This window comes from Lagopus muta, chromosome 3, assembly GCF_023343835.1.
Source record: "Lagopus muta isolate bLagMut1 chromosome 3, bLagMut1 primary, whole genome shotgun sequence".
In the NCBI taxonomy this organism is placed as follows: Eukaryota; Metazoa; Chordata; class Aves; order Galliformes; family Phasianidae; genus Lagopus; species Lagopus muta.
Window position 1 is genome coordinate 25,823,739 of NC_064435.1, and position 12,432 is coordinate 25,836,170.

Here is a 12,432-nt window from a genome sequence, read left to right on the forward strand (position 1 = left end):
TAAAAATGCTAGGATAGGTTGTTCATTATTTCCAGGATATCAACTCATGTATCAGTGCCTCAAAACATAGTAAGAGATGTGCATTTGGTTTCCAGGATCAGTGGTTTTGGCGCGTCAGAAACAACAGGGTGATGGATGGATACCCCATGCAGATTACCTACTTCTGGAGAGGGCTGCCTCCCAGCATTGATGCAGTTTATGAAAACAGCGAGGGCAATTTTGTCTTCTTTAAAGGTAAGAAAAGTCAGAATTTGTGTAATAGTTATGACTGATGATTTTTTTTTAATATATTTACCTATTTTTAAATTAAACATAATTTGTAAATTATGTTGTAAATTCATAGCTAACTGAAGAGTACATGAGTTATGTTTTTTCATTCCATCAACTCAGCTTTAATTTATGATTACCCTTCAAAGTATCAGATTTTTTACTCTGATATATGCCATAGAAATTTGGAAGTATAAATTCAACATATTACAATGCAGAGATCCTTTTTTGGATAATTTTGGATCCTATGAATCATATGAATTTGTATCCTATGCAATCTTTCTTTGGAAAATGTGGATCATATGCAAGAATGCATACATTCAATGTATTTTCATATACTTCTCTTTGTTCCTCTTTCTTATTACAAATGATCTTTGCATTTTTAAATGTTACCTCATCTACATATATCTTACTGTCTGCTGTGCTGTATTTATTTAATATGAGTACTATGATGCTAAGAGTTTCAGGTAGGAAATGAATTGCTAAAAACTTTTCCGTAGATGTATCTTTGGTATTTTTATAAAAGTTTCAATCGAGACATCAGTGGATCGTTAAAATTATTCTAATTCCGATTTTGTGAGAAATTGTCCTGCATGTTAAATGAATACTCATTTAGCAATAGAAGAGTGAAAACCATATGAAATATGTTTGATGAGGTAATCCTTTAAGAGAAGAAATAAGAAACTGCAATTTGTGTTGTGTGTGATTCATTTAACCCACTACGAAAAGGTAGAAAACATGTTTGTTTCTAAATTGTAATGTCAGAGGTTAATCGTTTTTTACAAGCAGAATAATTAACAGGAAATATAAAAAATATTTCATTCACTATGAAAAGGTTATCACCTTTTGAACACTAAATGAAAAAATACTTAATAATATGAAGAAATAGCACATAACAGTGCAATAGAGATTAATCGTATGTTCTGTTAATGGGGAGCTGGAGATCTTCAATGCCAGGTTGGATAGGACCCTGGACAATCTGGTCTAGTACTTGATCAAGCAGTTTGTTACCCTACCTGTGGTAAGGGATTTGGTTCTTGATGATCCTTAAGGTCTCTTTCAACAAAAGCCATTCTATGATTGTAGGAACTTGTAGGCATTTTGTTGTGAATTTTAAGATAAATTACATTCCATGCAGTACACTTCTATTTACATTACATCAAAACAATGTATGCTTTAACTTGTGTTACCATGAAATAAATTCAATGTCATAAAATTGGAGAAATTAGGAAGTTCAGGAATCATTATGAAAGTACCTCAAAATTCCTATCCCACTGCCTGATTTTTGTGTCTGTGGGTCATGTAAGGATAGAGAGATTATTCTGTAGGTATTTCTTGGCTTATCGTGTTACATAGAGCAAAGAACCATCCTGTGCGTGCCAGAACTCTTCCTCAATAATTCTGGGATCCACTGCCTGAACTTCAGACAGAAATTATCCAGCTCAGTGTCAGACCTGCTTTCTTTTCATTTCTTGCCCAGAGATCAAAATTTGTTCTGTCATTATTTAAATCTTCACCCAGTGTTGGCTGACTCATTTTAGGCCTTAGAGGAATAGACTGATTGTATTAAATGTAATATCGTAAGTTTACAAGACAACAGGAGAGGCTAAGAGGAATTTTTTTTAACATGGGAAATTAAATAATCAAGATTAACTAAAGGAAGCAGAAACAACATTTCTTACAAGTTGTAAAATTATGTTCTTTTTTCTCTTGCTTATTCTCAGCTTATGTTCTTTGTGTTCAGATTAGCCAGTTTTGTGCTTTGATATCATATAGCTGGATTTTAACTTGCTTTTGCTCAGAGTTCCTTTGTTTGTGCAGTGATGTTTGTACATGTTCTTTGTTCTTTGTTCGCAAAAGTCAAAAGTGCTTACATTTCCTTGTAGGATTTTTTTTTTCTGGATTTTTGCTTCTCTGTCACTAAATCTTTGATTTTCAGTATCTACCTGATGATATTTGTCTATCAGTGGAATTTGTATTTTCCTAATACCACAGAGTTAATAGGTTCAACTGAGTCTTTTATATGCATATTCTTGACAATTCCTGTTAAAGAAAGATCTCAACTGATTTGTGAAACAAGCCTGCAAAAGTCTATGTACAAGGGCTGCTCTGAAAGTAATGCCTCCTATTTTATTATGTTGGCCAACAAAATCGGAGGCAGATGTTGGTCACATTGCAGTAGAGGTCAAACCCTCCCACCAATATTTTGTTACATTTTGTTGCCATGTAGCAGATGGCAGAAGAGGGGCAGTCTGACAAAATGGCATCTGGCATGGAAGCGCATACGAAGAAAAGTCGTGGAATTGAATTCTTCCATTGGGAAAAAATGACACTCATTGACATTCATCGACTTGCTGAATGTTTATGGAGACCAAACACTTTCCTTTCCTTTCCTTTCCTTTCCTTTCCTTTTCCTTTCCTTTCCTTTCCTTTCCTTTCCTTTCCTTTCCTTTCCTTTCCTTTCCTTTCCTTTCCTTTCCTTTCCTTTCCTTTCCTTTCCTTTCCTTTCCTTTCCTTTCCTTTCCTTTTCCTTTCCTTTCCTTTCCTTTCCTTTCCTTTCCTTTCCTTTCCTTTCCTTTCCTTTCCTTTCCTTTCCTTTCCTTTCCTTTCCTTTCCTTTCCTTTCCTTTCCTTTCCTTTCCTTTCCTTTCCTTTCCTTTCCTTTCCTTTCCTTTCCTTTCCTTTTTCTTTCCTTTTTCTTTCTTTTAAGTATGCTTAAATCTGGTTAGTATTACTCTTCTGAGAATATTTGAGGAGCCTCTGAGACCATGCATAATGTATTAGATGTCTATAGAAAATATAGTTGCATCAAGTTCAAGACTATTGGATCAAATGTCTTCTTTTCCTGGTTTTGAATACTTTTTCACACATTACTATTTAAACTAATTCCATATCCTTTTTTTTTTTTTTTAAATTAATTTTTGTTTATACAAGGGAAAATATTGTAAAATTTCAGTAGGATGCTTGTAGTGCAAAGCTATAAAGTGATACTCGCTCATTTTCGGAGGCTTAAGATACTTGGCCTGCCTCCTTATGACTCATAATACTCATAAAGTGCACAGCAATCTGGTGGACGGCTGCTTATAAAAAGCATCTGTTTACATTCTTGTTACTATTCATTGCTAGTGTTCATGCTGAAAGCTAATAAGAAGATGGCACCAGAATGATACTCTTTTTTTTCCTTTTTTAATAGAGGAAATGTGAATAGTAAAATTTATTTGGTGTACCTGTGGGAATTTATGTGGTGCTTAGAATGAAATTGTCAAGCCATCTGCACTGTTGAATGTTATGGTAAACCAAATGGAGCAATAGAAATGCTGCTGTAAAACTCATTGTACCAATGCTACCATCATAACTTTCAACTGCACTTATCTCACTGCTTGGCAATTTTATGTTTACTTACTATATTGTCAGATCATGAACAGAAAGAATTTGGAAAAAGAGAATAAGAAAAGAGGAAACGAGTAGTAGTTTGAGGACATTAGTAAGAAGACTCTTGATCCTGAAAGACCAAAGTTAAAAGCAAGGGTGACTGGATAAAAGCTTTCCAGAATTAGATATTCAAATTCTGCCTGGTTTCAGACAAATAGAAGCCATAAAATCTTTGAGAATTTGGCTCATCATAGCACCTGTAGTGGTTGTGCACTGTATCCTTGCGTACACATATGTCATAATTGCATATACCAAGAACAAGAGACTTGATGCTGATAGCCCTGGAGCACAAGCATTTAGCATTTGAATTCTAAAAATGAATAAACAGTTTCTAAAATCTGCACAATTATTTGTAGTTGGCAGCAGGTAGCTAAATAGTCCAAAGACTACTTGGAGTTAAAATTTGATATTTTAAGAGATGCATTGCAATGCAGATAGCCTTTATTTCTATTATTTTTTGAGAATGTCAAAGATAGATGCTGAGAAACTTCAAATAACTGTAATCACAGTTCATCTTCCTCAATTGTTTCCCTATAGTTATGGTATTTAAAAAAGCATTATTGAAAAAGTAAGACATTTTGTCTTTTTTTATCCCATTCTTCATTCTCAGCCTGTGACCTTACCATTCTGCTTGTTGTTAAATTAGATCTTACATTAGGGAATAGGGCATAGAGATAAAACATTCTAAAGATTGGCAAGAATGCATGAAACATGTGGTGCTTTATTAAGTTCTGTGAGGATAACAAACCTACCAACAAGACCTAAAAAAAACCCCCACAACTTTGTTGAATAAATACAGTGCTAATTTCTGCCTAGGATATTGTGTAGGACACTAACCAGGCATTAGCTATGTATAAGAAAGGTGAAACTATGATTATTTTAGTTTTGTCATATATTCTTTATTTCCATTATAATCACAGTTAATGAAGTGCATTGACTATTCACTTGTGGAAAGTGACATGTGACCTAAATGAAAGCATGCTAATTTAAATATTTATTTTTAGTACATTTTAAAATGCGTAAATATAATTTAGAAATAAAAGAAGCTAATATTCATTATAGTCAAGCACCATTTGCAGTTCATTTCAGCTCATTATAATATGTGGTTCAGAGTTTGAATGCTTCTCATTCTTATTGAAACTTTTCTGTAATTTTTATCTGATCAAGAGCCACCTTTCCACCAGCAGAGGGACAGAAGCTAAGAAGAGAAAAAAGACAAAAAAAAAAAACCCTCTACACAAACAAAAAGAAAGTAAAAACTGGCAGACAGATGGAACATTTCGATTTCTTATACACAGACCTTCCCATTAACAATCAACACAGTTGTAGCAGACTAAACATATCTTCCTATGTAAATGTTAAATGCAATTTCCTATAGTTTGAATCAATACAAGCCTTGCCCACTAATATTAAAGCTCTCAGTGCCCTACTGTCTCAGTTTTTATATAGTATTTTATATATTTAAATTTATATTTTTTTCTTCTTATCCGAAAAGCATTTGCTTCCTAATAACAAATTGTGAAGGATTTAATTTCTCACTTGAGTCTTGTGTACTCACATCTGTACTTTCTTTATTTGCTTTATACTACTTTGTTATACCTGAATGAAAGAAATACCTCACTCAGTAGTGCTGTCTCTTATAATGGTGTGTACTCGACTGATGTTTATTTTACTATGATCTGATCTTGTTAACAGCTGAATTTGACTTGTTGGGTATGGCTGATAATGATCAGTTCCTAACAATTGGCTTTACTTATGAAACACGGGGAAAGGTAATGGCATTACATACATCACAGCATATGCCTCCCAGTGCTGTGCAACAGCTGTCATTTTGAATGATCTTCTGAAACAGAAATGAGCTGGCTCAGTATCATTCACTGGATGCCATCTGTTGTTCATGCTGTAAGTACCAACTAGTAAGATCCAAGACACGTGACTTCTCTTATTGTCGCATTTGCAACTGCCATTAGCATCTAAAGCCTTCTGTGTCCAGTTATCTGAACTGGGAGAAAGTTAAACCTCATAGGAGTAAGGACAGTGAAATACTGAAGATCACCATCATCATCATCACTTTTAAGTGAATTTTTTAGGGAATCTCAGTTAAGATAAACGTCTTGTTAGCACAGGCTTTAATTCCAGTTAAAAATGTTCTTAGATCTCTGTGTCACTTTCATTTTTCGTACTTCAAATGGCTCTGCACATATTCATTTTTTGAACCCTTTCTTCCCTCAGCTGGCAAGGGGGAGAAGATGAATCTGTTGAGCAAACTGTAGTGTCTGCACTTGGAAGTGGGTGACAAGCAGCTGTAAACAAGTTGATAAAGAATTGACTCTGGAAACCCAGCATGGGAGGGCCTTAAACTATATCCCCTCTCCTAATTAAAACTGTGATAAAATGAAAGTGTACTTTAAATCCCTACAGTAGAAGCAGGGAGATTAAAGAAAAATAAGATCCCTTTAAACTCATATTTAATACTACTGAGGGATAGTTAAAATATAAAACCAACTGCAAAATAGCTTTTTGGATTTTTCCTCCTGGTGACCAGCATATGTCTAATCCTAGATCCTTGGGTTGATATTACACTTTCTTCTAGAATATTTATGCAGAACAGTGCCTTAACATATTAAGTTTGTGTAACAGCCTGCCTAGTCTAATAGGTAAATATGACTACATTGAACTACACTGATTTTATCTCTTTGGATCTCTTTCTAAATGTATCTGAGGAAAATATATTTTGTTGTAGAATGAGAGAATTGTGGAATAGTTTGGCTTTGAAAGGATCATGTAGGTTTGAAGAGATCACATAGATCCAATCCCCTTGCCATGGGCAGGGACAACTTCCTCTAGGTCCTGCTGCTCAAAGACCCATCCAGCCTGAACATAAGGATATTACCTTTTTTCAGCCCCAAATATCTATGTTTGAAAGAAAAGTATTTACTAAAAGATACAGGTGAGAAGTGGATTTTGAAAAAGAATTACAAGGAAGCAAAATGTGAAAGTGAAAGGGTGATTGCAGAAATAGATCATGAGACTAAGTATGTTGAAAAGACCCTAGGAAAGATCTGGAAGATGACAGAATTATTAAATATCATTAGGTTAAAGGCTTATGATCTGAGACTGAAGTGAGTGGTATGAGTCATGGAAGTGTACGCTGAGAAAGATAAGCTTGTCTAGGAAGCCAGAACAAACTGGAGTTGTGGACTGGTGAGTCAAGCTATCTAGTCAGAAGAGAGCACAGGAAAAAAACTCTCCAAATACAGGTACACTGGAGCCTATACTGGAAAATATTGGTACCAATTTTGCTTTTATAGACATACATGCCCATATGTAAACAATATATTGAACTAGTAAAGGCAACAGTAGGGATTCATGTGAGCATTGCTGTACTAAAGGCAACCCTTCATTCATTTCAGAAGTGATTTTTACATCAGAACCTCAGTCTGCAGTGTTTAAGCCATACTAAGTTTATTAATGTGAACACATGATATGAAAAAATACTGTTACATCTATAGTTATTTCAGAAATAGCCCTGTACATTATGCATAAGTAATTTAACTTTTTTTAAGAGAAAGAGAATATGGAGTAACAGTAGAATATGGTCTACATAAAAATAATGATTTCTATTTCTTATTTATTTGTATGCTTTCTTATCTCATTTTGTCTTAAAAGTAACTTTCTTCATGAAGCATAAATCTATCTCATAGTATTACTGCAAATATACTACATCACTTTTCACAGAGCACTTTGAGTTTGATTCCCATTTAGGTGGTATTAAAATACTATGTGGGTCTATTAGACAACAGGTGTTCAGTAAATGCGGAGTATCTGTAAGATGTATTTTATTTTGTATTATCTGCAGCAATATAACATTTTTCATTTCAGTGTATTTAGCAAAATCTCTGTAGCCCCATGGGAGTCTTTCTTTAGAATATGTACATTTCAGTACTGTGAGTTCTGAGGACTAACGCCCATATACATATGTGTATACGTATGTTTTTGTACAGGTAACAAGTTCTGGGTTTTCAAGGACACTACTCTCCAGCCAGGGTATCCTCATGATTTGATAACACTTGGAAGCGGAATTCCTTCCCATGGTATTGATTCTGCAATTTGGTGGGAAGACGTTGGGAAAACCTACTTCTTCAAAGGAGATAGGTTGGTATAGGAATTCTTCAAGGAAGCAGTTTGGTGGATGTCAACTAAGCATTAATCTTTTGCACTGTTTCTCAAAAAAAGTCCCCTCGGTAGTTTACTGTTTTCTGTGGATGGAGTTAGTACCTCTTGCACTGAGGACCATACTATTTTCAAATTTCTTATATCCTATATTAATGTTAGTATGTTGGAATGTGTTGTCTGTTTCTAGTAGAAAATTATAATTTAGAAGTCAACAGGCAAGTCAGAGTTGTGGCAAATTTAAACCTAAATACTCCAGATAATGCAATTATCTTGCACTCAAAGTACAAGATAAAATCTTGGTAAAATCTGAATCCTGACAGACTTTCAACAGTCACTTAGTCTCTGTCTTCATTTCCCTGTCTGTAAAAATGAGGGAAAGAATTTTTTTCTGCTTTATAGAAATGTCAAGAGAACTCACTAGTTTTTGAAGTTCTAAATGCTATTTGAAAGATGGATTTTACCTGTATTTAGGGTGCTACAATATTTATTTGTTAATGTGTTCAGAATACTCATAAATAATTTGCATAATAACTTTATGAGTTTCTCTAATATTTATATTACTATTTGTAGTAGTGCAGTTGCTGCTGTTATTGTTGTGTAGTGCTTAGGATTCTGAGACATTGATAGTATTACTGAATCTCTCAAGAAATTTATTTAATGTACATCATAGGATAAGTTTAGCACAATACAGTTAATCATCTTTTACCAGTATTATAATATTGGCAATGTTCATGGCAGTACAGAGTGCCACGACCAGCTGTATTGTTAAGCTATTTAAAAACAAAAACAAAATAATAAAAATGTTCTCTGACACTCATGGTAAAGAAAGTAGACAACAAAGTAAAATTCTGTGGTGTTTGAAAAATAGGTATCATTTGAAACAGGCATTTTCAAAGTGAAGAAAGACATCTGTATAATGTTCTTCCTCTTGTTGAGAATATTTGTAATATTTTTAATGCAAGTTCACTTTCAGATAACGGTTTTCCACCTCCATGCTCTTGGTAAAGTATATGCAGTAGGAATCTTATGTGACCTCTATTTCCTTCATTCATCAGCATCCTTTTGTACTTTCATACACAAACACTTTCTTAGAATACTGCTGGTAGTAATAGAAGACTAAATGAACTTTTAGAAAAAAAACATCCGTTGATGAAAAAAATCTCTTCTTAGAGCTAACAAGCACAATAATACTCAACAGGATAAAAATGCTTTACAATATGTAAGAAGATTAAAGAATATGAAACTTGCAAAGACAGTTGATCTATTGCAGGGTATTGATGACCAGTGGGAAAAAACTCGTGTTACATTAGGCTTACATTAAGCTGCATAATTTAGATAGCAATTTTTTTTTTCTTAATAAAGAGTTTAATTTCGCTGGTTTTAGTAGTATGTATACATCTACAATTGGGCTGGTCTGATCCTGAAAAAAAGTGTAGCATAAATGTAGCTGAGTAGTGGCAGGAGGTAGGAATGAAAGGGAACCAAAATATTATGCCATAATCAAAATAATCGTATTTCTTATATAACTCGGGGATATGTGCATTTGTTTTGACAGTAAACTTCACTCAATGAGCTCCAGAGAAGAACCTAAACTAAGGTTAGCGAAAGAAACAGTTAGACAATGAAGTATTAGGCATCAAATATTTTCTATAAAATATAAAGAAGATTCAAATAAGTTAGTTCAAATGGTAAATGATATCATTATATTCATATGGCTAAGTTAACTTATGTATCGATCATTATTATGATTTGAAATGATCCATTCAAACGCTTTAGATAATTCTTCCAAATAATTTTATGAAAGCAAAAAAGGGACAAAAAACTGCAGAAAAACATTTTACCCTCTCTTATTCCTGTCTTTAAAATTGAGTAGTGTAGTACAAGATAATAACAGCCTTGATGCACTTCTTGACACATGGCTTTGTTTATGCCTATTTTTTGCACTATTAACTGAATATTTTTTCACTTTTAAATTTTAGTATTCTTGTAGTTGAAAGTAGACAGAGGAAAGTAAATACAGGTAAAAACATGTTTTAGTAAATATTTTCTAAATTTTAATTATTTTTTCCAAAGTCACACAGTTCATTTTCATTTATTTTCCCTTTCTTTCTGTTTTGTTTGCTGCTTAGCAAGATACATTGCCTCTTTCTCCACTTACATTGTGAAAGATGTTCCATTCAAATTACAGAGCTTTGCTTTCTTGACTGGTTATTCGTGCACATGCAACTATATTAAGAGATCAGGCTGTAAAATAATGTATGCATTAGAGAGGAAAAATTAAGTGCAAATAGTTCTTTGTATAACTTGCCATATGTATGAGACTTTAATTTCATTGGAAGTTTAAATCCAAAAAAATGCCCTACAGGGAAAGGCACAGTGGAATTTCGTCCGTGTTGCTTTTTTCAAAAAGGAGATCAAGAGATGAATTTTCTAAGTACTTTCACAGGGACAAAATATCAGCCAGTTAAAAACTCTTAAATATATCAGAAAATATCATAACTATTTCTAAAAGCTGAAGTGAGATGATTCAAATTAGAAGGTTCTAGATTTTAGCAATGATCAAATTGTCAATGCTGGAGTTATATTCTCTGTTTTTTTTTTTGTTTTTTTTTTTTGGATGTCCTGAAACAGTGTAGCTGCCTTTCTAAATGATTTTTCACTTGAATAAAGCTGAATTTGGAAACATAAATCTCCAATAAAATTTAGGATGCTCTAGGTTAGTGAAGCCAACCAAAATATATCAAAATACACAGAGATGCATGTGAGTATGATATTTCTTAGAACCAAGCCAGTAGATGTGCACAGCAATTCAGCCAGCTGCATAAGGACAAATAAAGTATCAACATTATCTGTAAGGAAAATAACAACTGTAAATACTTCTCCAAAAATCAGAATACCCAGAATTTGCATACTGAGGCTTTTTAAACTGGGGAAAGGCTGGCAGACAAAGATGCAGAAAAACTTATTAATTCATTTTCTATGTATTTAATGATTATATGATAACAAAATATGAATGTATTTTCATAAGGAGTCAAGTTTATCATGCTGGCAGTTTTGTGATTAAAATGTTAGTTCAAATATTCTGGACATTTTTCATATATGTTGCATCTCACTGTTTCACTGTGCAGAAGTGCTAGACATCAGAATTGCTTGACTATTAAGTGAAGCACACATTAATGCAGATGTCAAAGTGCAATGATCTTTTTTTTCAACTAACATGAAGTTCTCTTGTTGACAAATAATTTTACTTTCTCTATTATCTGGTAGCATTTTCAAAGAAAAGAACTCAAGTATTCCCATTTGTGACTACTGGATATAGTGTGTGTTAGAAGTAAAAAACTATGCATTGAGTAAACTGTGTTAATTATCTGCTATGTTATAAATACCTTTTTTCCCCATTGTTAAAAAAAATACTAATAATAATTAAAAAAAAAAATTTGCAGGTACTGGAGGTACAGTGAAGAAATGAGATCCATGGACCCTGGCTATCCCAAACCAATCACAATTTGGAAAGGTATCCCAGAATCACCTCAGGGAGCCTTTGTCCACAAAGAGAATGGTATGCAAACACATTTTTGTTTTAATTTTTTAAATTTTGTTTTAAATATTGTTTTAATATTTATTAAAACAATTTTGTTTTAATAATTTGCTAACAATGTTCATGTAAGATACGGTAGTAAAAGAGTGATTGATTATTTATATTAAGCATTGGAGGTATTTTTGAATTATGAACAGAGGAAATATATCCTTCCGTATAACTTACTCTTGTGAAAAAAGCTATGTTTGCATGTACCATTTAACATGAATGAAAATTATGGAGTCATAGAATCATAGAATATCCTGAGTTGAAAGGAACCCATAATGATAATTGAGTCCAACTCCTGACTGTTCACAGAATGGCCTGCAAATTAGACCATATGTCTGAGAGTGGTGATCAGATACTGATTCAGCTCCAGCAAGCTTGGTACCATGACCATCACCCTGGGAAGACTGTTCAAGTGCCTGACCACTTTTTTGGTGAAGAACCTTTTTCTGAAAACCAGCCCAAACCTCCCCTGTCGCATCTTCATGCCATTTCCTCAGGCTCTGTCACTGGTCACTAGAGAGAGATCAGTGCCTGCCCCTCTGCTCCCCTTCATGAGGAAGCTGTAGGCCACAATGAGGTCTCCCCTCAGCCTCCTCTTCTCTGAGCTGAACAAACCAAGCAACTTCAGCTGCTCCTCAAACACCTTCTTCCCCTCTAAACTATCTACCACCTTTATAGCTCTCCTTTGGACATTCTGTCATAGTTTTATGTTTTCTGTATTGTGGGGCCCAAAATTGCAGACAGTACTGAAGCTGAAGCCACACCAGTGCAGCATACAGTGGGACAATCAGTTTGATCAGCTAACAGTACCATGCTTGATGGACCTCAGGATATGGTTGGCCATCCTGGCTTCCTGGGCACACTGTTGACTCATGTTCAACTTGCTGTCAACCAAGATTTCCAGAGCCCTTTTAGTTGAATGTTCTTCACCGTCTCACCCCCAGTCTGTATGCCAGGGTTCCAAGTGCAGAA

At 34.1% G+C, this 12,432-nt stretch overlaps 1 protein-coding gene across 1 annotated transcript in view; it reads left to right on the plus strand.

Annotated features, from left to right (window-relative positions):
* MMP16 (matrix metallopeptidase 16) overlaps positions 1-12,432 on the plus strand; it is a 178,539-nt gene that overhangs the window by 153,701 nt on the left and 12,406 nt on the right. The window contains exons 7-9 of the mRNA XM_048939421.1: positions 96-234; positions 7,703-7,853; positions 11,318-11,433. Of these exons, the coding sequence (XP_048795378.1) occupies positions 96-234; positions 7,703-7,853; positions 11,318-11,433 (406 nt within the window). The remainder of the gene's footprint in view (positions 1-95; positions 235-7,702; positions 7,854-11,317; positions 11,434-12,432) is intronic.